We start from the raw sequence: 22,707 nt of genomic DNA, 5'->3' as shown, positions 1-22,707 counted from the left end.
TTATTTTTATGAGCGGTGCCGAGTGCACTTGGCTGCGGCTCACTGTTAGTCTCCCAGGGCAAAACGTGGAGAAGAAACCAGCTTAGTCACGATGCTTTGGAAAAGGGTAACCTCAGCGGGGGAACGGGGCCTCTCTGCCTGGAAACATGCCCGTCAAAATAGGTTTCTCCAGTTTCCCATCTCATTGCCCCATGGGGGAGGAGAAGGGAAAGGAACTTAATCTCCGCAAGAAAAGGGAAAGGGATGTATCTGTACCCTTGCATGGGTTTAGCTATGCAGCACAGGGATGCATCTGTATCTTGAGCTCACGCTGTAGGACACAGGACGTTCATCCTTGGTCTGGAGATGGAGATTTGGGTCCCTGACGTCCCCGAGCCATGCCTGCACGCTGCTGTAGCCGCTCCACCCTTCCCAACACGGTTTATCGAGTGTAGAGAGTTTTATGAAGCACTTCCAGAGCCACTTTCACACTGTAGCCCAGGCAGACATACCCCGAGCATCATTGTGGCTTTCCCTCAGCAAAACTAAAGAAACTCTAAACATTTCAAAGAAAGCAATTTCCCTCATTTTTAAATACCGGTGGAGGCTATTATGAAGTAAAACCTCCACAAGAAGCAGCAGTGAATGACTCTATCCCTTCATACACTCTTAATTAAAGACCCATCATTAGCAGGACAGAGATGCCTGCATGCCCCAGTTTGGACCCCTGCCCCATCACACCAGGCACATCACACCTATGGATGGTGCCTTTCCAAGAAGAGCTTAAAACCACCACGTGCTGACCAAAAGGAGGCATGGGACGGGTAAATGCCTTGCAGTTCAGCAGCAGAGATGGGAACAGATGAGCCAGCTCTAAGTTTGCTGTCTCCAGGAGGGAAAAACAAACAAACAGCACCTCCCCTTCCAACAAAATCTAAGGTTATAGAGTGCAACAAGCGTGCTTTTGGTTAGAAATTCAGAGGTTTGATGAGCTCGCTGGGACCTGCTGGGAGACATATACACCTGCTCCAGGAGCATCCAAAAAATATCTGGGGGTCACTGTGTGATGCCCAGCGGGGGCTGGGTTTTGCTCAGATGTCTGCTCCCCCCATTGATGTTGCTGGGATGTTGGTGGTGCTGCCTTCCAGGAGGGCTGCACCCCCTGCGTCACAGGGGATGGAGCCACAAACATCAGGTGCACACTCTGGCTGGGGCATCTGCACCTCCTCTCCCCGCTCCACGTTACGTCAGCATACAAAGTCTTACACGCAGCAATGAACCTGGATGATTGATGCCATGGCACTGCTCCAGGCAGCTCTTTCCCAAGGACAAAAAGGCATGGGAAGGGTTTGGAAGACAAGGAAGGGGAGTGCTGGGAGTTGGTTCCTGGTGGCCCTCAAACAGAGCTCCATCCCATCTGCAAGCGTGACCAGAGCCAAATGCAGGTTATGGGGTAGAAGGGCTTCCTTTTTGATCAAAGTGAACTTTTTGTGAGTTCAGGGAAGCCACGCAGCTCCCACATTCCCAGGAAAGCTGTTACGATGAAGACATGCCACCAGGAAGCTCTGCAAACCCTCCTTTGGGCTGACTGGAAAACATCACTCAGCCTCTTCCTACAATTCACACCATTTGTTTTAAATGTAACTTTAATTCCTGACAAGCCGTGTGCAGGGGAGAAGTAAAACACAACCATGACAGATGAGCCTTCAGCTCCCCCACCACACTCTGCCCTGTCCCAGACAAGATGAAACGCAGACAGAAATGTCTCTTCAGGAAGAAGCCTGTTCCTGGGAGTTTCAAGGGAGGAAGGAATTTCAAGAGGGAGCATCACCACCCTCAGCTCCCCCTCACCCTACAGCCTGCACAAGGCTTGGCAGAAGAAAGCTGTTTCCTCTGAAAGATGCATACCTTTAGATGTTTGCAACCAATTTGTCTTTGGTGCATGACACGTCACCACAACTGTAGTGCCAGGACACACCACGCCGCCTTAGCGGAGCCCTGCCACCCTCCCAGAATTACAGGTAGGGAACTGCAGCACGGGAGGACTAAGAGATCAAAAATCCCCAGGGATCTGATGCCACACACATCTCCTGCAATCACTGCCTCGTAGCTTTTCTCTTACCCCTCTTCCTCCTTATCCAAGATGCTTCCAGAGCTTGGACATTTCACACCCTGCTAAACCTATGTTGTTCTGTGGATCAGATACCGACAAAACCACTTATTTAAGAGAAAACCCGGGGAAAGATACCTGAATCATCCAAACAGCCAGTGGCCACCATGCAAAGTCCCATTTTCTGTGGAAGGGAGCGAGCCAGCCTGGGATTTTCCAAAGCCCTTATGCTGCTATAGCTGCCAGGGAGCAAAGGGGATCGGGAGTTTTCAAAGCCCACATCTGCCTGGGGCTGTGCTCATGGAGAAACCTGCTCATGCCAGAGCCAGAACAGCAGCCCACAGAGGCTGCGCATTTTTGGAAACCTGGCCTTGAAGGCACAGCCAAGGACTCTTGTCATTTGGGGTCATGATAAATATCACACAAGGGCGAGGAACAGTCTGTTATCCTTGCGAGGCAGAAAGTGTTCCTGATGGGGTGAGGTCTTTAACTCAGACCCACAAAGTGGGAGAAAACAGAAATAATTTGCAAAACAAAGTGTGAACACCCAAAGTACTGGCATTAAGCAAATGTCACTTGGTCAGCTGGAAAGCCCGATACTGTGCAATCCAACCACGATCTCCAAGCAGGTCCTCTTGGTCCAAAGACACGCAAGCACAGCAGTAACCAGGAGGCTTTTTCCCTGGTACTCAGGGAGAAGCTCCACGCTCCCAGCACAGTGGTTTCCCAAGCCAGCAGAGTTATGGAGGCATGATGAGACCATGGTACCTACCGGTTTGGGGCAGTGGATGTATCTAGCAAGGCTGATGATTAAGTCATGAGTGATTGGATCCACCAGGTTTCGAAAGCTGGCATATCGATAGAGGACATCATCCAGAGAGGTCGACTCCATTCCTAAATCCTGCAGAAAATAGGGTAAAGGAGAAATGTTAGATGTGCTACAAAAGGCACTGTTAGCGTGGATCTTCAAATTAGCTCACGTTGGCAGTCCCCCATGAAGAAGCAAGTGATCCCCACCACCACCCATCACAAGGAGGGGACAGATGAGCACATCACCCTGGGGAAAGCTGCACTCCTGTGCTTTATCTGCTCTGCACAGAGGTGTTAGTGCTGCAGGACGAACACCCTCGTGCCCTCCAGAAGCCATAAATCCACTGAGCGATCAGTATGCTTGCAACAAACTAAAATTAAAGATGACTCCGGAGTACATGACAGCTCGATCAGCATGAAACTGGAATTGGAGAATAAATATAGCATAGATGTGCTCTGGGGTCTGCTGTGCACTGGGGAGGAAAGAATGAGCCTAAGATTGCAGCAACGGAAAGAGGAGGATAAGGAGGGGTTGGGAAGAGCAAAGTGCTGGACTAGATTGCCTGGGGAAGGGGTGGAAGCTCTGCCGTTGGAGAGTGGACAAGGATGTGTCAGCAACGGTTCAGATCGAGCTGATCCTGCCCTGGGGATGGATCAGACCTCCCAAAGTCCCCTCCAAGACTATTTTCTATGATTTGCAATCCTTAGACATAATAATTTGAGGAATTTTGGCAAAGAACTCATCATTATATGAAATATGTCAGCGCACAGGGACGAGGAGGGGAAGGGTTATATATAGTGTACTCCTTTTACTTCAAATATTTAATCTCCACTGTGTTTTGTTCTTCGGCAGCAGTCGATGAGGGGACAGGTCAGCAATCCTCTCACACGAACACACGTTGCAGTGGGGTCCCACCAGCCACCCCAGAGGATGGCCAGAGCCAGTCCCTCGAGGAGATCTTCCTCACAGGTCCCACATGACACCAGAGCTGCAGGAGAGCTGGCTCATTTTCCAGCTCTACCTTACTGGGTGAGCTTGAGCAAGCCATTTCCCTTTTGCCTTTTATTTTTGATGGGAATAAAATGTTTTCTGTTTCTCTTCAAAGGCATACTTCCACTTTTAAAGAACAAAGCCCAGAAGCAGCCTCCTCTGCTTGGCATGGATGGGATTTAGCAAAACGAAGAGCCGTGGGTCCTACAGCATTTCAGGAGATTTATCTCTCCGTTGGGTACCACATCCACCCACCCATAGCAGAGACACCACCACACCTACCACAAGGCATTTACTTTCCAGATGGCCTCTACAAGACTCGGTGGGCAGGGACATACCCCACGCACATGGCACAAGGTGCCAAAACCAGCGTGGCAGTGGTGGTTTGACAGTCACCACTGAAGATCCAGAGATGTGACTCGGTAAGGAAGAACTGACCGCCAGCATCCTCCCAGTGCAAACCCTTGTGGAGGAAGCCACAACCTTTGGTCCTTGAAGCCCTCACAGACAATGGGAGCTGGGTTTGTAAGCTGGTGGGCTGGTCCAGCTCCGAGCGTCTACTCCTGATTCTTGAACCAAAACACAGCACAAAGGAGGAACCACTTCAACTGACCACAAAAAATCAGGTGATGATAAAATCCTTATACCTTTATCTCCACTAGCATCGGGGAAACTGACTTCTGACCCTCAGGAACAGGGTGTCCACACCGGAGATGGAGACTTGTCCTCAAGTGCCAAGTCCTCCTCCCATGTAACTGGTGGCATCTGGCATGTAGTTGCATGATGTTTTAAAAACACACGTGTTTCTGGGGGTGAAAAGGCATGCTGCCCAGCAAGGGCAGCGCTCCCAGGGATTAATCCCGGTGCCATCAAACCAAACTGGTCCAGTTCTACAAAGAATCTGAGGCTGAAAAGAGCTGAGCTGCAAAAATGAGACGGAAGTTTCAAGTGAGGAAGGAATGAGCAACGCAAGAAACATGCACAAAGGGGAAAGTATTTGGTGCTCTGGTCCTCTTAGGGAAAACCAGCTGGTTACAGGGATGAAATACAGGAGAAGACCCTGAGGGCTGAGTGTGGAGCTGGGGAAAGTGAAAACAAAAATTATCTTTAAGATGCCAGTAACAGCCTGAGACTCCTGCATGTCCAAATAGCACCTTCCTAAGTGACTCAGTAAAAAACACCTGAAAAGTGTCAAGACACACAGCACAGGGCTGGGACAATCTTATTCACCATCATCCTGCAAAAAGCCACCTTCCTGAGTCCCTTTTTATTTAATAGTTTCAATTAATAACTTGTTATTGATTGAACATTTAGCACTTCGGCAGAACTTGCCAGGTGAGGACGTTAGAGCATCTCACAACCACAAATTGCACTTATCCCCCCCCAGCCACAAGTCCTGAAGTTTGGAAACAATGTGTTTTAAAGGGAGGCAGCACGCAGAGCTGAGCAGAACGTCAGTGAGATGTTAAGAAATGGGAGAAAGGAGTCCACCTCAAATAGGTGCTACAGCCAAAGCACCGCAGCTCCCAGCCCGCATATTATAAACCCAGATTTGGGCCAAACAAGTAGAAGCACGCTAGGGCTGGATATAGCTGTTGTTGCAGGAAATCAAAAAAATCAAGATACCAGTAAGAAAGTAGCTTTACGTGGTCTAAAAGCTTGTAAAAAATTTTAATTTTTTTTTTTTAAAGGAAAAAATAAGAAAGAAGACAATCACAGACCTGGATAATCTCTCTTTGTGTATGTGCAGATGGATGAAGACCAGGCAGAACAATAGAAATACAATTCAAGAGCTTCAGCTATCAGAAATCCACGATCCCTATCAGACCCAGGACACCAAGGAGGGCAGAAACGCATGGCTCAGGGTGGGGACTGGCCCCAAGTCCTGGCAACACTGCAATTTGTCCAGCTTTGGTATATGTTCAAAGCACCCTGAGACAGTTTAAAGCTTGTTATTGCCAGCCACACACACAATCTGTTAATAATTTACATTAAAAACTCCCCCTTTCTCCCACCCCCACTGTTTTAATACAGCAAAAATGAGTCAATAGCACCTTGGCACCCTGCAACAATTTGGAGCTTGCCTCGAGCTCAGAGGTGCCCCAGCCTCAATGGACCGCTACGGGAAGGCACGTTGGTTGTAGGTGCTGATGCTCTGTGACTTGAGACAGGCTGAAAATTATCATCTTCACTTAAAAAAAATAATATCTTTTCTATCTTCAGCCACTGGCCATAGCAGCCAGAGGGATCCCACATTGCCTGCAATTGCAGCTCACACCACAGGCAAGGTAGCAAGTCTTTCCCGTACTGGTTTCCTTGGGTTTTTTAGGGGCATCACTACAGCACTGGCTGAGTTAGTGTTGGCTTTGCTGACTGTTTGACTGCAAACATGCCAGTTAGTAAAAAAGAGCTGAATCAGTTAAAAAAAAAAAACAAAAACACATGTGGGGCTGTTCTCCCTTTCCAGGAGCACCGAAAAGAGCTTCAAAACAACAAATCCAACTGGCCACAAAACCCAACCAGCCGTGCCCACTGACTGCAAACATACCTAGTTTGAAAAATTAAGCGGCCAAATAGATTTATGATCTATCTCATGGCTTCTCTCAAGCTGGCACTTAAAAAAAAAAAATAATGAATTAATCTCAGCATCAAGATGTCAAGTTAAGAGGATGGCATGTGTTGTGCTCTCCAGGAGCACCACTGCGACAGCCGGGCCAGCCCACCAAGGCTGCTCCAGTGCAGTTGGGGTTAATTAGGCTGGAAAAAACGAACTCCTTCATTTGAGACCATCTTCATCCTCGTGTAGTCCAGCACTGCGCAGATCTGCAGGTGACTGCACAGAACCAGGTGGGTTCAGGAGCTCGGGCTCCTTTGCAAGAGGAAAAAAAGAGAAATAGAAATTGTGCAGCTAATGTAGGGCAGGGACATTCCCAAGGGAAACACACTCTTTCAGGGAGAGACACACCTCTCCTAACAACAGTGTGGATGTTACCTTCCCAGTCCAGTAGAGCTCAACATTAGGATTAAGTAAACATCAAGTAAGGGCTGGATTTGGCTGACGGTCGCACGGCATCGCTGGCAAACCCCACGCCCCACCAAGGGAGCTGTTTTGAGGGCTTGGTAGAAGTAATCCCACAGATCCAGCTCTCAACACACCGGGATCCCTGAGGATCATACCAAGGCTTAGCATCCTGCCACTTCTCTTTAAGCATCTCAAAACTCTGACAATTTTCTCTGAAGCTAAAATTAAAACGTAGACCAAATAAATCAGAGAATTTCTCCTCTTCTCTCCTGGGAGAACTTACATTTTTCACATGAAGTATTCCCTCCTCCCTCCTGGTACGCATTTTTTATGCACAGATGTCTTTCTCAGCTGCTCCCTAAATCTCTCTGCCACACCAGCATTGTCTCTTTTCCACCACATGTAATATTTTAAAGCCACTCAAGGCTGAAACTTGTTGGAGGCCAAGTGATGAGCTCATCTGCAATTTAATAACTTCACACCAGTTCATGCTGTCAGCGGCAAATCACAGATCGCTAGCTTTGGAGAAAACGCCCAGCATCTGGCTTGAGTCACTTGGGTTTTTTTCAACACGTTCCCTTTTCTTAGGGGATCTTTACCTGAATAGCCGGTGCAACTTTCCCATGGGAAGGATATAAGGTTTTTCAACGATGGTGTTTATGAGCCAGGCGGGACCATGGTTTTCTTGGTGTAGGCAGGAGGGGGTGTTTTTCTGGTGCCCACCCAAACCCCCGCACTGGGCTGAGATGGTCTGGGAAGGTTTGTGCACGTGTGGCAGGAGAAAGGGAACATCCCTGAGCTGCCTGGAGTCCCGACTCCCCCGTGGGCACCGGCCGGAGGACGCCGACAGGATGCTTCTGAGCGGCACATTTGACAGCATCCGAACGAGCTCGAGCAAGATTTGGAATTAACGACACAAACCCAGCAGAGACAGTCAGGAAAACACAAGTGACTGAAAGCAACCCAGAGGCTGTGAGTGGATAAAAAACCAAGCTGCCAACTCAACTTGAGCAGCTGCCCCCGAGTCCATCTCACCAAGCCATGACCCTTGCTGAACACGTCGGCTCCAGCCTTGCTTTGCCAGGCAGGACCGAGGAGCAGGGGGAGGAGATCATTTTGGGGCCAAACAGAAAAGCAAGAGTCTTGCTCAATTCATTTTGCTGCTGCACATCCTCCCTGCCATCACCCATGACCTTCCTGCCATTTATCTGATTTGTTTCCAGCTTTAGGAGGCTGAGAAAAAGCCAAACCACTTATCAGCCCCTGGGGATGGCTTACCCACTGGAAGACAAGCTTCCTGCCACCAACAAGTTGCGCTCAGCCTGCACAGGAGTTGGGGAGACTTCTGCAAACATAGCAATGCAAAGCTATTAGATTGAAACCAAAAACGAACACACACAAAAAAACCCCAACAACTATGAAGGAATTAGAAATTTGAATCAAAGAAGTCCAGCAGAAAAAACGTAATGCTTTCCTCCACGACAGCCAGCAATGGAAACTTCCCAGCCACAGCCATGAAAAGCGTAAAGAGAAGCCGATTATTTTGGAAAAACACCGAGCCAGGTGAGAGCCCAGGCACAGTCAGCCCTGCCACCCCGCAGAGCTGTTGCTGTGCTAGATGCTCTCTTCAACCTGGGTCTCTTCTGCAAGCAACAACCCCAGAAATAGCCCTTCCACCCAAAAAACAGCCCAAACTGAGCTCAACACACCCAAGCAATACCATTTTCCCAGTGAAAAGAGGAAAATAAATGCAAGGCATTTGGGAGCTGTACCCCCAGCTTATCTTTCCTTAGCGCCAGGTAAAACAACTTGTTATTCCCTTTCTGCTGCCTGTCAAAAAGCGCAGCACGATGACAGCTTGAGCAACCGGCTTTTGCAGCTCCAAGTTGCGTTTCCATGAGACGCAGCATTGTGCTCCCCTAAGCCACAAGCAGCATTAAACGATGGAAGTCAAGCCCTTATTAAACTATTTATCGCTGCAAACTGAATTGCAGTTAGAGGAAAATTCGGCAAGTCCACATGAGAAGTCATATGAGAAAGCAGGTTATGCTGTTGCTGCTTGCATTAACGCGGAGTGAGCACAGTTACCAGCTGCCCAAATATTTTATCGTGTAAAATCCACCCCGAGCTCCAGCAATCACAGCTGCTCATAAATATCCCGATAGCTGCTATTTTGGCCAGCACCTCTTCCAAAACTGTTCCTTATCTCCACTAATAGCCAGGACAGCATAATGAATTTCCAAGCAGAGAGTTTGGTATTATAAACAAAGGTTGGGCACGAAGGAAGAGAAGGATTAATATTGTGTGCAATCAATCATCTGCAGCAACTTATCTGGGAGAAATGATTTCACGAGGTGAGCATTAGCAATGTGGTGAGTAAGGTCAGCTCGGAGGGACAGGCATGTGAGATGTGACTCAACGGCCAGCACAGTGTGGGTTGCTCAAAGGCTACGGCGTTGTTTTTCTTGACGGAGGACATATTTAGCTGCTCAATCCCCCTGCCTTGTGAAGTGTCCCCCCCCCCCCCTTAAAAACAAGCAAACAAAATATTTCTTGCCTTTGATCTTTAGGATGTTCGACTCCATCATGAATTCTCAGATGTCTGGTTGACTTAGGAGGTTAGGAAGCCACCACAAACCTCAGTATTTATAGATTTGCCAGCTGCAAGCGGCCGTGGCTGGCCACGGCTTCTAGAATCAGCCTCCACTCGTTTTGCACGTGATGAGCCCTCCAGCATTCGCTTCCCAGCCGATAAGTTTGGTGCTGCTTTACTCTCCTATGAGATAAGGCCCAGCGGCGTGGAAGTGTGTAGCTGGAAAGATTATCTGCCTGGGGCATTTATTGCAGCACAACAGCCCTGGTCACCTGCATACACCCCCTATAAACCCTGTGTTTATACATTGCAATAAGGTGTTTTATACGTGCTATAAATGACTCAATTCTTCACTGGTTATCCTAAGGAAGCAAGGCTGGAACAGTCACACTGTCCATCCATCTCCTCCTCCTCTTCTCCAAACAGCTTTTTAACACAGGAACCAATTTCACCCATTGAGAGGGGACTAAAGCATCTGAAAGGTAACGATGTTCCGACAGGTTCTGGGAAAAAAACAGACCTCAGCAACGCAAGGATGCCCAAGTTCACACCTTCAAAGAGGGCAGGCAGCATTTAGCAGCTACGTGTGGCGTGGCTGTGACCGGGCAGTCGTGGTGGGACCAGTCTGTCCAGCTGGGGCATTGCAGAAGTCACCCCAGCAACCTCCAAAGCAACCAGCAATTGCTACTGCAAATTTCTATGTCTAATCCACCAGAATAATGCAAAAATTGAGTTTAAATATGTGGGATACTTTCTGTTTAACAGCGTTAATATTGGTCTGGAACAGATTGCTCATTCGAGCCTCCAGTGAGGGTGCAGCTAGAGAAGAGACTCGATGTTTCAGAGAAGAAGTAAATATTTCCCTGGCAGAGTGACTCAAATAATAAATGGTGGCAGCTTGAACCCCCTCCAGGAGACTGGAATTATAGGAACTCAGAGAGACGGATTAATGGGCAGAGATATGATGGTGCCATCCAGATAATAACTGCAAAGAAGAGATTTGCAGAAGAATGCACTGCGTTTATTTTAAACTGCGAGGCAAATGCAATTACCCCAATTGGAGTTTGGCCAGACCACAGCTAACAGACTTCTTCAGGAAAGTGCCTGTGGATATTTAATGAGGATAGATAGCCTCAGCTATCCACCCCATCTTCACTTACAGAGCCAGTGGGATCCCAGTATAGAAGAAGTTTGGAAACACTGGGGAAGGTGACTGCAGGATTTGCTTTGAACCATTCAAACAATTTAGATCCATCACCGCCTTTAACACAAGCACTTGCCTTAAGCTTACAAAATATTATACACCCATCCCTTCTAAACCAGCGGGAGCTGCCTGCATCCCAGTTTCCCATCCAACCCGGTGCGTCGCTTTGCGGCCATCACTCCAGCTGGGGCTCCAGCACCAAGCCAGGATCCTGCTGGCCATGCAGAGCCTGCACCGGCTGGCTCCTGGTGGGACTTGTCACTTCTTCCTCCTGCTCCCCATATGGACGGGTGGCAGCAGCAGCCTCCCAGTAGTCTCATCCCGAAGGTGCAAGAGCCTCTTCTGCTCTGCACCGCAACACTCCCAAGAAGAGCGATCCCCCAAGGTCTTCCCCCGGCAAAGGAAAGACGTGGGCAGAAAGAGCCGCAGGTCGAAGGGCAAGATGCGGAGGAGGCTGTGAGCAATCCCACCGGTCCCTCCATCGTGCCGACAGCTGGGTGCAAACACCGCGGGGCCACCCTCACGGCCTTCTCGCCTCCTGCTAGCCAGGTCCACCCAGAGCCCACCACACCACCTGGCTGAAACCCAAAGGAAAAGGTTAATGCATCAGCTCTGCAAGACACCCAGCCCATTAACTCTGCTCTGGCTGCTGGAACTCCCATTAACAACTCTGCAGCGAAGCATTAAAAGGAGAAATGACAAATTTAATCAAGCATCTGCCATTTCCACCCTCGTGTGTCTGCTAAGAGAGCTTGCTGGAGCAATCCAGATGCTGACCGGAGCATCCAAACCACACGTCAGAAGCAGAACTTCAATTTATCCTTCCTTTTGCTCTGTGATGAGTACCCTGCAACATTACAGGCAGTGGGGGTTGCACAGGCGCCCCTGCCCCAGCACGGGCCAGGGCCTGATCCCAGGATGGAGGGTACACACCAGCCCCAGCCCTGACGGCGCTGTGCTGCCAGCTCCTTCCTGCCACCCCACATGCACAAAAAATATTTATTTTCCCTTGCAAAAGTCGCCAAGATCTCTGTCGAAAAACAGACTTACAGGACAAGATGCATCTCCCCTCCCGTCAGGTGAGGATGCAGACTTGTCGCCTAGCTCAGTCGGCTGTCAGTTCACATGAAGGAGGTGATTCATCCCACTCTAAGGCAGCTGGGCTGAGTCAGCCTCTGGATGCGTTATCTATCAGTTATCCGCCAAGAAAAGCCCCTCTAATTAGCTTATCCTAGATATTTAATGTTTAGGCAACTGGAGCAGGAAAACCCCACTCACGCTGTTCGCACCTTGCTTTTCCAGCGCAGCAAGCGCAAAGCTCCGCACGGCTTTCGTCCCCACGCTTCCAGCCAGAGAACAGCCCCAGCTGCTTGGCAGCTGACCACCCATCAATACTAGTAACATTTTTAAGTTTTGCTTTAGGCCCCCATTGTTTTGTTCAAGGTAACCGGGAGCTCAAACAACTCTTGTCCTTGAAAGGTGACGGTAAGGTGCCTTACAGGCACTGAAGACTTTATTCACGCATGCAGGTATTGTACCACGCTGTGTTCACACGCAATAAATACACACACACGTCTTTATAATAAGTATTTACAGGAACAACAGGGAAAAAAATAAATTTAAAAAAAAAGGCAGAACTCAGAGCCTTGCAGGAAAGGGGAAGAGATTTCCAAGTAGATGACACTGTCAGATGGGGAGGAATCACTCGTCTTCATAATTTCCACTGCCTGTTAGAGACCGCCCCGGTGTCTGGGCATACAGTAAGTAAACGATTCCCAGTACAAGAGCAGCATTTGCAATCACACACCTTTCCCTGTTTGAAATTACAGACGAGTCTCCTCGCACACACTGCGACGGATGGGAGTTCCTGGAGCAACACAGAGTCTACAAGCACTTCATGCAATCTGCTCCTTATCCCCCACCTGCACGTACCGCATTCATTAACAGTAACGAGCCAAACACCCTCGCAAATATCTCTGCTAAGGGATATGCTGGGAACTGAGTCCAAAGAATCTTGACTCAGATGGCCCAACCTGAATGATGGATCAGACAGGCAACGAGGCTTGAGCACCTTGAACCTTGCACCTCTCTGTCCTTCCCCAGGTTACTCCGTGCCAACCAGTCTCATTAAACGGTGGGAAAGTGGCAAAAGTCTCAAAGGTAATTAAGATCCTGTAAGCTTTGGGGAACCAGGGAAGGAAGGGACCCCAGCAAGGGAAGGACCAGGATGTGGTACGCCCCACATGGCAGCAGATGGATGGACAGGAGGACAGATGGTCCACAGCTGCCATCAGGCTGGCCTAGCTGGGACCTCCAGGAGGACACTGGGAGCAGCTGGCTTTTCCTAGAGCTGAGGTTGGGCTGATCCGATAGACAATCAAGATAAGCCTGCAGGAAAGCCAGCCTTACCTGGCCCTGTACTGGGGACCACCCTCTTTTCCAACAGAAAAAACGAGAGAAAGGGAGTCCTCGCCTCTAACCCTTCCCTGCTCTGATCCAGCCACCTCTTCAGAGATGCCCTCACCTTCACAGATTAGCACAACACGGCGTGAGCCGCCTGCCTCTGGCGTTAATTCTGTTGAACCAGCCCCCGGTTAGCAGGAAAGCAGGATTTATTGGCTTGGCCTGCTTGAGCCCCATCTCCTGTTTCCAGCAGCTGCCACCGTGAGGGATTTCAGGAGGAGGTCAGCGCAGGTCTCCTCCCGATGTACAACGGTGCAATCCTTCCCACTGCTCGAAAAGCCCTCTCTGAGCACAGCCTGATCAGCTGTGCCCGGAGGCAGGTGATCCCAGTACAGCCAAGTACAGAAGGAACTACAAATCACAGTTGAAAAGTCACAATTGCTTCCCTACCAATCCAAAATTCCGCTTTCAGAAGATGTCCCCCCCCTCTCCTCAGCCAGGAGAGCTGTTGCAATCCAATGATGGAAAAAAACTCGATTATTTAGGGGGATCAATCAGATCCGCGTTAGCAGCACTGCCAGAAATGTCGCGATGGGGATTGCCCACACTGATCTGATACGGGGGTTTTGTTTTGCTGCACAGCTCTGCCAAGCAGCAAGCACACAGCCAGCCACGCAAGCCACGGGGAACCCCTCCCACAGCATCCCCAAGCACTGAAATTCCCAGGCACATCACACTGAACCTGCAGCATCAATAATGATGTTACTGTATCACCAGGAAGCCTCCTGGACCCCCCCAGGTGACCAAAAGAAATCAATCCGTTACCGCACATACAATAAGAGCTTGCAATCCAATAACTGCCATCTAAAACCTGGTTTCACTTCCAAGCCCTGGGTTGATTATTATTGCATTAGCTATGGAGGGACATAGTGTTGCCACTCAAAGAATGCTTAGCTCTGCTTCAAAGGGACTGAATTTCAGCGGTGGAAGACTATACAAATGCTTTGACAATTGCTTTGGGATCCTTCGGAGCAGATAGGTGCTACAATAAAACCTAAGATCTTATCGATACAAGCCTTAGTAAAAATAAGCACCAATGATTCCTCAACACGGCTCTTTTGCACAGTAGGTTATTCACGGGACATAATTGAAGACATCTTTGAGAGAGAGAAATATTCAATTAACTCTTTAAACCAGCTGCCACGGAATGATGTGAACGATACAAAAAGATCATCTAAATGAACAAATCACAGCTGACTCCAGTAAAGACATGTCAAGAATTTTTTTCTGCCATTTATATCATTGCAGGAGCCTGGCTGGGAGGAGCGCGGGGACAGCAATGGGTTTGGATAGATAGCTGCAAGGGAAGAGCCAGACGCTGCCATGCGCACCGCGGGCACTACCCAAAGCACACCAAATACACCCCCAACATGCTGCCACGCTCTCGGGCTGCCATCGGTCCCTCTGGAAAGCAAACTCATCCAAACCAGAAGGCAAAATGTTTTGCCATAGCTGAACTCATGCGCTGACAGGCAAGGCAATGGGTATGCTCCTCTCCATCTTAGCCTGAGTACCCCGTCTTCTACGCAGGCACCCATGAGTGCATCCCACAGGAGGAGAAACAGGAGCACACGCGTGTCCTGCAACACACACCGCGCTGCTGCCCTTCCCCACACACCCCGTGTTGGTCCTGCCACTGCTCCAAGAGGTTGCTCCCTACCCTGTTCCTCCCAAAACCAGAGCTCGGCCATCTCTTCCCCGCACCCAAACGTGCCCCAAATGAACTGCACTGGTGTCTCCACGTTGGCCAGACCTAAGAGTCAACCACCTGAAAGCCACTGAAGGAGCAATCTTGATCCCCTGATCCACAACAGGTTTCATCTCGGTCCTGGTTTGCAGGCACATGGACATCCAAAATCCAGGTATATCACCGGTTTTCCACCAGCAAGTGGAGTGGAGCTTCACTTCACAGCTACCTCGCTGCACCTAACGCAAGAACTTGGCTGTGTATCGCTGCAAAAAGACACGCAGCAGAGATTTTGCACTGTAAAACCTTAGAGGGAACATGAGACAGGTAAATTTTAGGTCAAAGCAAGAAGTGAGAAAACGAGGTTGAACTTGACGTTGAAATAAAACCTCCCTCCACCTTTTCTGCCTTAAGATTTATTCTGAGTTGAAAACAGCCTATTCCACAAGTGTAAAGCTTCTTTCTCTGCTTGGTACATTCTCACCAGTTAAAAGAAGCTTCCAGCAAAGCAGCAAACCAAACAAATCCCAAGGCACCAAACTCATTTTCTTACTTAGGACCAAGCAATGGGAATGGAATAAAAATAAAGGTTTCCACAGCTTCTAACGGCTTGCCAAGGCGGCCAGCATCGCGCAAGTAATTAATATGGACAACATGAATTTCAATTCTTTCATTTGCAAATCCAGCATCACAGTTAATCTCGAGCATGGACAAAGTCCATTAATAAAGCAGATTCATGTAATGGGATTCAGAGCAATGGCAAATCAATACATAACACACTTGTATGCTAGAATAATCTATGCTTCGCACAATAATCACGGTAACTGTAATGCTGTGTGTTTATACGGAGACATATTCAAGAGCAGCCCAGTCCACCTAATGAGCTCGATGGAGCTTGTTCTCCCACGATGGGATGCAACCAGCACCGGGGTTGGACAGCCGCAGCAGAAATACCCCGCAAGAAAATCAGATAAACATGGGCATGAAGCAGTTGCAGCAGGGAAAAGAAATCCAGGAGGATGCTATTTAACACAGAGGGTTGGTGCTCTCCTGACCTCAGCCTAGAAGAGGGAAAAAAAGGTACGCTATGAGCCATTGTGTCCTTGTGAAAGTGATAAAAAGGCTTCCGTGGCTGAACAGAGATGCACACCCATGGTCAGGTACCATCCAACATGTTCCCAAAAGTTACGCAAGGGGCAGGGGGTGCCTGAGCTGTGCAGGGAAAGGACAAACTCCTCAGCAATCCCATTTCATGAATTAGCTTTGGAGCTTGCAGCTCGTTTCTCTCCAGACACCAACAGCAGGCGGTTCAGAAGCAGTTTCATTAAACACCGACCACACACACTTCTGCACAAAGATACCCACCGCGCCAAGCTGGCAACCGATCCCCCTAATTATGGGATGATAGCAGGCACGCTCTGAAACCAGCCGCATCCACACAGCTCCAGCTTAAAGAAAAGTATGGGTATCACCCACTTCTCCAATTAACTCCTAATCAAGCCCGTGAGATGCCTTTTTTGCAGAAGCTGTGCCTAAAAGTCCGTGATGCCAAGCTGCTCCGTAGCACAAGAGCTAAGGCAGCATCCAGCGAGGCACGGCATGGCTGTGCAGCACTTGCTCCTAGCTGAAGCCCCAAAGGATGCCTGGGACCAGCATCCACACACAGCGAGGGTTTCCCACCGGCACTGCTTTGCCTGCAATGCTCTGGTCACCGCTGAGCTCCACATCTGCGTAAAAAAGATACTGCAAAGGTGTCAGAGCTGCCTCCAAATGGAGAGGTAGAGCAGGAGCCATGGAGAGCTGCTACTCGTGCTGCCCCCATCTCTTCCTTCTGCTTGCAGGCAGGTTATTAAGTGACTTTCCCAATTTAAAGACTCCCTAAGTCCCACAAAGGACGGAGTTATTCTGGGTTTGGGGAGGTCCTCACAGCCCCGTTCACCATCAGCAGCGAGAGTCAGGGCTCCCCACATCACTTCCCAGCTCAGCGGTGCCTGAAGGTATGGGCAGCTCCCCCCGTGTTTTTAAAAGCCTGGTCCCCCATCCTTCAAGTGTGAGCTTATCAATTTAATCTCGATAACCACACTGCTCAGTCCCTCCAGGGCACAATCAGTGAGGGAAGGGAAAGGATTTCTTACACCCCCGAGCAGCCACAAGCCAGGCGCTGCATCAGCCTCTCCTGCACCACCCCACTGAACCTCATGCTCAGCAGCTTTTCCAGGTGCAAGGGGAGATGATTTCCCCCAAACCCCTCCTTGAGCCCCTTTGGTCTTGCCCTGGGTGCCTGGCAGAGCCCTCCTCCCCGGGAGGTGCCTGTCCCTGCAGCTCATCAGCTGCTGGTAGGACCTTTCCCCCATCCCCCACTGTGGGCTCGGATGCATTTACTGATCCACACCGATCCCAGCCCATCCCCTCTTTCCCTTAACCACTGTCTTTCTTGTCACCTTCGATGCATGAAAGCCCACGTGGGGATTGCAGAGAATCTTCCCCTAACAAACCGGAGAAACTGAGCCAGAGCAAGTCAAACCCACATCCCCAGGCTCGGACTGTGCCACCTTCTGCCTTTAACGACCACATTTGCAAACACCTTTAGCTGGGAGGCCACGGTTGTGCTCACCTCCTCCTCCTGTGGGATATCTTCCCTCATGCTTGCCAAGTCAGAAACCCACTTAAATACCTGATTAACTATAAGCACATGTTTAAGGCCCACTGAAGCCAAAGGGGTTTGATTAGCAGAGCACTTAACACAGGTTTTCGCTACGGAAAACTTTCCTCCACTGCCCTCCCCACCCCAGCCCCTTCAGGGCAGCACGGGGTACCACTTGGTAAGCAATAGCCAGGACACACCACGGATATCAACTCGCCAGAGCGAAACGCAGCTCAAGTGATCACTGGAAGAGCATTTCACACAAAATCAGCCAAGGAGATCCCAGGAGACACAGGCAATTTGCAGGCTGGGCTGGGCTGAGAAGCGGTCTGCCCTGCGAGAGCCAGTGCACTGAACTCGCCGGCAAAACGTTTCCCGTAAGTGCTATTAAGATCCTCCTCTTCGCTTCACCACACATCACTGCAGCAAGGCTTGAGGGTGGTGGCTGCTGGCCTCTGTCCCTCCAAGCCCCGGGGGCCGTCTGGGATGTGACAGATTAACCCACACGTGGCCAGAGAGCCCCTGCACTGCACCGAGAAGAGAAATTCATCCCAGGTTTTGCTGGGGGTGCTCAACGGACATGGAAAATAAACAGCCTTTCTGCTGTGCCCCATGCCTCTTGCCCCGTCTGTAGGCTCTGCGTCCTCCACAAGGGGAAAGAGCTGCTCTTTGCACCCCCAAACCCAAAGCAGCACCCCCAAGCCAGGCAAGGCTGGAGGGCAGGAGGGAGAAGCAAGCACATCCCCTCCTGGCCGCCCCCCCCCCCCCCGAGCTGTCTCCTGCTTGGACAGGCAGCAGTACGTCTTGTTCAGCAATAAAAGGTGTCAAAGTCCGCCCGACCCTGATTAAAAATGAGAATGTTTCTGCTTTGTTTGACAGTCAGGGCCATTAAGCTGCTCTTGTTGATATTTCATTTCCCAGCGAAGATGCTGGCAGCGTGCACCAAGTGAACTCGGGATGACCTAGACAGAAACCTACCTTTGCCCAGGAAGCTTCTGCGAAGGAAATCCAGCACGTGATGGGTTCGTGGTGGTGCAATGCCCAGCAGATGATAGCAGGCTGTGAGCTGACACTCGTGTGTGATAAGAACCACACCTTCAGGCCACTTTGCAGGAGACTGCTTCATCCAAAACCTGCTGCTTCCACTGCTGAGTCATGCCAGAGCTCCGTGCTCCGAGTGATGCAATGCAGATTTCGGTACACACTTTTGCTTCTTATAGCTCCCAACCCGATTAGGAGTTTCCTTCCACCCAACCCTCCACTGTTGGGTGTGAGATGAGGACCAGAAGGATCACCAGTCCCAGTGACGAGGCAGGAGGCTTTCTACAAGCTGTTTACACTGAAGATCGTGTCAGCTCCTATTCCATGTTTTCACACCCACGGGAGCACGGCTGAGGTCCACGCCCTGGCACCAAGGATGAAAGCCTGGACCTGCATGATCGGTTCTCACAGGTTTATCATGGTAAGAGGCCAAGCTGCAAGAAGAAAGTGGTGCTGGCAGTGAGCTGTGGCTCCCAGCACTCCACTGAGTGAGGTCCACAGCACCATGCCTCCTCCTCCTCGGGCCCATCCGCATCTCCCAGACACCCAGCTCCACACAGGCGGGTTCCCTCGTTAGGAAGGCAGAGCCTCTGCGTCAGCAAAGAGTCCCTGTTTGCACAGAACAGGCACTGCTGGCTCAACCGTCAGGTACCCAGCCTGGAACCAGCCAAGGCAGGAGTTTCCACTGAGGGATGGAGGTGCCCAACAGGCTCCAGGGGTTTCCTTCTTGGAGAATGACAGCGAGGGGTGAAAAGATGAAAGGATGGCTGTGCTTCACTCTGTGATTTTTGGCACTGGTTTTCTTTCAGATAGAAGAACTTGTGCTTCCAGTGGAAACACTGACAAACCTCCACAGAGATGGCTCTGGTATGAAGGCTCGGAGCATCCAACACATCAGCTGGCCAGGGCACCCCTCAGGTCCTTCATCTTAACACTCTGCAGCCTTCACCCACAGAGAAGCCAAGCAGTTTCTCAGTTAACACATTGCCCACCCAGCCTTCTCCCCTACCTTGTCCCAACCCAGCAAAGCCCCCAGAACCACACTGAACCGGACTCAGGTGCTGAGGTCTCCCTGAAGCCAATGGGCGCTAAGCAGAAGCGTTATTTCAGGCGCATCTTTCCAGGTTTCTCTTCAGCTGTGCCCTAGACAAACCCTCCAGCTGCATCTCCTGAACTAGAGCAGCCACCCCAGCTCCAAAAGGCTGACTAGTGGCCTAGGACCTGCAGCCTGCACATCTACACGAAGGCACACGTCACCTCCAGCCCTGTCAAGGTCCAGGCTGTCAACTGCACACTGGCATCTCCAGGCACTGTGTCGAAGAAACCACATCCTCCACCAAGGTGATCCAGCACAAGCATGGGCTGATCTCTCCCTTCAGCACCAGCTGGCAAGTCAGATCAGCCCCTCCATCCCAGCACTATCGGCTCTAGGTTGTTATCCGTACACGCTGATAGCTTTTCCTTCATTTACCCTCCTGCAGATCCTTCCTCCTCCAGAAATTCCTGGCATCCTTTTGAATTTCATCCCCCAAACCTGTGGAGCCCCACCACTGCCTCTGACTCCAGGGGGGTCCGACACACCCCAGCCTCTGGGGCAGGTGTCCCCATGGCTCACGCTGGGTTTGGCTCGTTCGCTACAAGCAGCCAATTCCTGGAGCAGTTTTTGTGCCTGGGAAACTTGCCTGTGAGTTCTCCTCATGCAGCCTGCAGGGACAGCCAAAAATTCCCCTTACACAAACCTTGGAGGAACATCAGCAAAGCACCCAGCAAGGAAAGCCTCTGTCTCCATGCCCTGGGCTATTTCCCTGTTTCCTTACAAAGTGACACCACCTCAGGAAGCATCCCCAGCCAGGAGCAGAGGTCTGAAATGCCGGCAGTAACAGAGTACCCTGTTAATCCCTCGTCCTTCTCCGCAGGTGGTTGAGCCTTCCTGGGAAAACTAAACCAGACCCCATGAAATGCTATGGCCGAAGAGTATTTCCACAGGTGCTAGAACAAAGTCTTTGGCTTGAAACTCCCACCACAGCTCTGGCATTACAAGCCCGGAACATTTATTTTCCAACTTCAAACTAGCCAACACTAATATTTTTGACCACTGGTTTCTCCTGAAGTTAACAGCAGAGAAAGAAGAACCCTAGAAGCCTTCAGGACACAGGACCAACTTCTTAATATTGTTTTTCAGCTCCAACTGCGGGGCTCAATAACTGCTGAAACCTGATGCAGGACGATGAGCTGAGCAAGGGCAAAGCCAGGATGAGCTCACTGCGCAGCCCCGTCTGCCGGCACATCGAGCTTTCCCTTCCCTGCTACGGTCCCACCAAGATATCCACAACCTTGGGCTGAAATTCTTCAACTGGCCATGAAACAGCCGATGTCAGTATCAAGGCAGCGCTCAGACGTGACTGACACAGTCATTGGGCTGGTTTCCAAGTGGAGAAGCAAGTGGCCCATGGTGAATCGGACACCTACAGCCTCACACACAAGAGACTGGGGTAAACCGCGGCGTTTGCAATGGGCTGGGGGGGGCACTTAACACAGGGTAACACCACATGAGTCTTGGGACCTTCTTCTCCCCCCAGCAAATACCAGGAGTTCATGCTTGAAGGAAAGACTCCTTTTGCAAGACATGAAACAAGAAGGAAAAACCTTGTTTCTCTCTGAAGGTGCCACAGGCTGATCCAAAATCACCACTGACAAGTAAAGAGGTTGGAAAAACCCACTCCTGAGAGCCGGCAGGCTGACAAGCGGACTCAACGTGTTACTGTTTCCCTTTTTTACTTTATCTTTCCTGACGTGCCTGCTCAGACAGAGATAAGGTGCAGCTGCTCCGAGCACCCCTCCTGGCTCTGCCACCTCTGGACACTGCCAACCCTGTTCCTGGGAGCTCCCCGCTCCAGCACACGCTCCCCTTCCCTTTTACCAGGTGGATGCTCAGCCCTTCTGCCCCTCCATTCCCTCTGCAAAGTGAGCAGGACCGATCCTTTCCCCCGTTGCATGGGGGTTTGGAGGGGTGATGATGGCAAAGCCTGCAAGGCAGCCGGGGGCTGCAGGAGGGGGGCTGCGAGACCCCTCTGCCCGCTTCCCAAGGCTGGCACACCTCCGCTCTTCCTCTGTCAGAGCTCAGCCCTTGCAAAACCTTTTGGCCAAGCTGACCTCACCCACAGACCAGCCCCTTTCGGTTTGCCAGGGCCTTTCTCCCGACCTCTCCTCAGCCCACCAGCGGCAGGCAGCGAAGCCGCGTCCCTCCCCACCGTCCCCACTGTCCCGGTGCAACCTGCTGCTGCCGCCTGCTCCCTCCACCTGCCCAACTCTTCCACATGCAGCTGCCCTAACAGTAAGGGCTGGGTCAGACCAAAAAACCATGTCTCCACGTGTGTATTGCATGCACACACACACAGCAGAAGCTCATAACCCCCAGGTCCTGTTGCAGAACCCAACCACAAAACCAGCTTCTCCTTCTCCTGAGAAGGGGAGCTGCTTTGTGCAATTCGTTCTGTTTAATTAGCAACACAGCCTGGAGTGCCCGAGCTGCAAATCTGCCCTGCCAGCTCGTGGAGGGGTCAGGCAGGAGATGAAGTGTCCAGAGATGGAGCTTGGTCAGTGCTGGGTCCCACCAGGGCTTTGCAGGTGGTGCTCAGCAGTGAGATGTCGTTCTCATCCCCCTGCAATCAACAGCAGCAGCACTGTAAAATGACCTCAACCTGCAGGAACAGCGCTTTATTCCTGCCTTTGGGATTAATTTCAGGCTTCCATATTTTCGCTCCAGCACATTATCCTCTGAAGGGAGGGCACATAAGCAAACACAAGTCCTTCTAGAAAATACAGTTGATTTACAAGATGCGGCACCACTAAAAAGAATTTTTTTAAAAAATTACTTGCAAGAGAGGAGTTTAGCTTATTTATTTTCTTTGTGTTGGTGGAGAATAGCAGCTGATGGGCAAGAGATGAAAGCATCCCAAGCAGAGATTTCTTACCACATTTCAGGGAGCTAATCCCATCAGAGAACTGCTTTACATCTGTTTGAACAGAGATGGAGGGAGAGGTTGGCTGGAGCCAAACCTTGTGCTGGTGCAGACAGGCTGACCCTGTCACCTGCACGGTGCCAAATCCCCCACCCTCCTGCCCTGGGCAGCAGCAGGGTGGGAAAGAAAACGGGGGGGGGG

At 50.5% G+C, this 22,707-nt stretch overlaps 1 protein-coding gene across 1 annotated transcript in view; it reads right to left on the bottom strand.

Annotated features, from left to right (window-relative positions):
• LRRC75A (leucine rich repeat containing 75A) overlaps nucleotides 1–22,707 on the bottom strand; it is a 106,674-nt gene that overhangs the window by 70,751 nt on the left and 13,216 nt on the right. The window contains exon 2 of the mRNA XM_080374122.1: nucleotides 2,862–2,990. Within this exon, the coding sequence (XP_080230248.1) occupies nucleotides 2,862–2,990 (129 nt within the window). The remainder of the gene's footprint in view (nucleotides 1–2,861; nucleotides 2,991–22,707) is intronic.

The sequence above is a fragment of the Falco punctatus genome, assembly GCF_963210335.1.
Source record: "Falco punctatus genome assembly, chromosome: 1".
Lineage (NCBI taxonomy): Eukaryota > Metazoa > Chordata > Aves > Falconiformes > Falconidae > Falco > Falco punctatus.
Note: the sequence above shows the minus strand (reverse complement) of the source record. Positions and strands in the feature narration are given on the sequence as shown.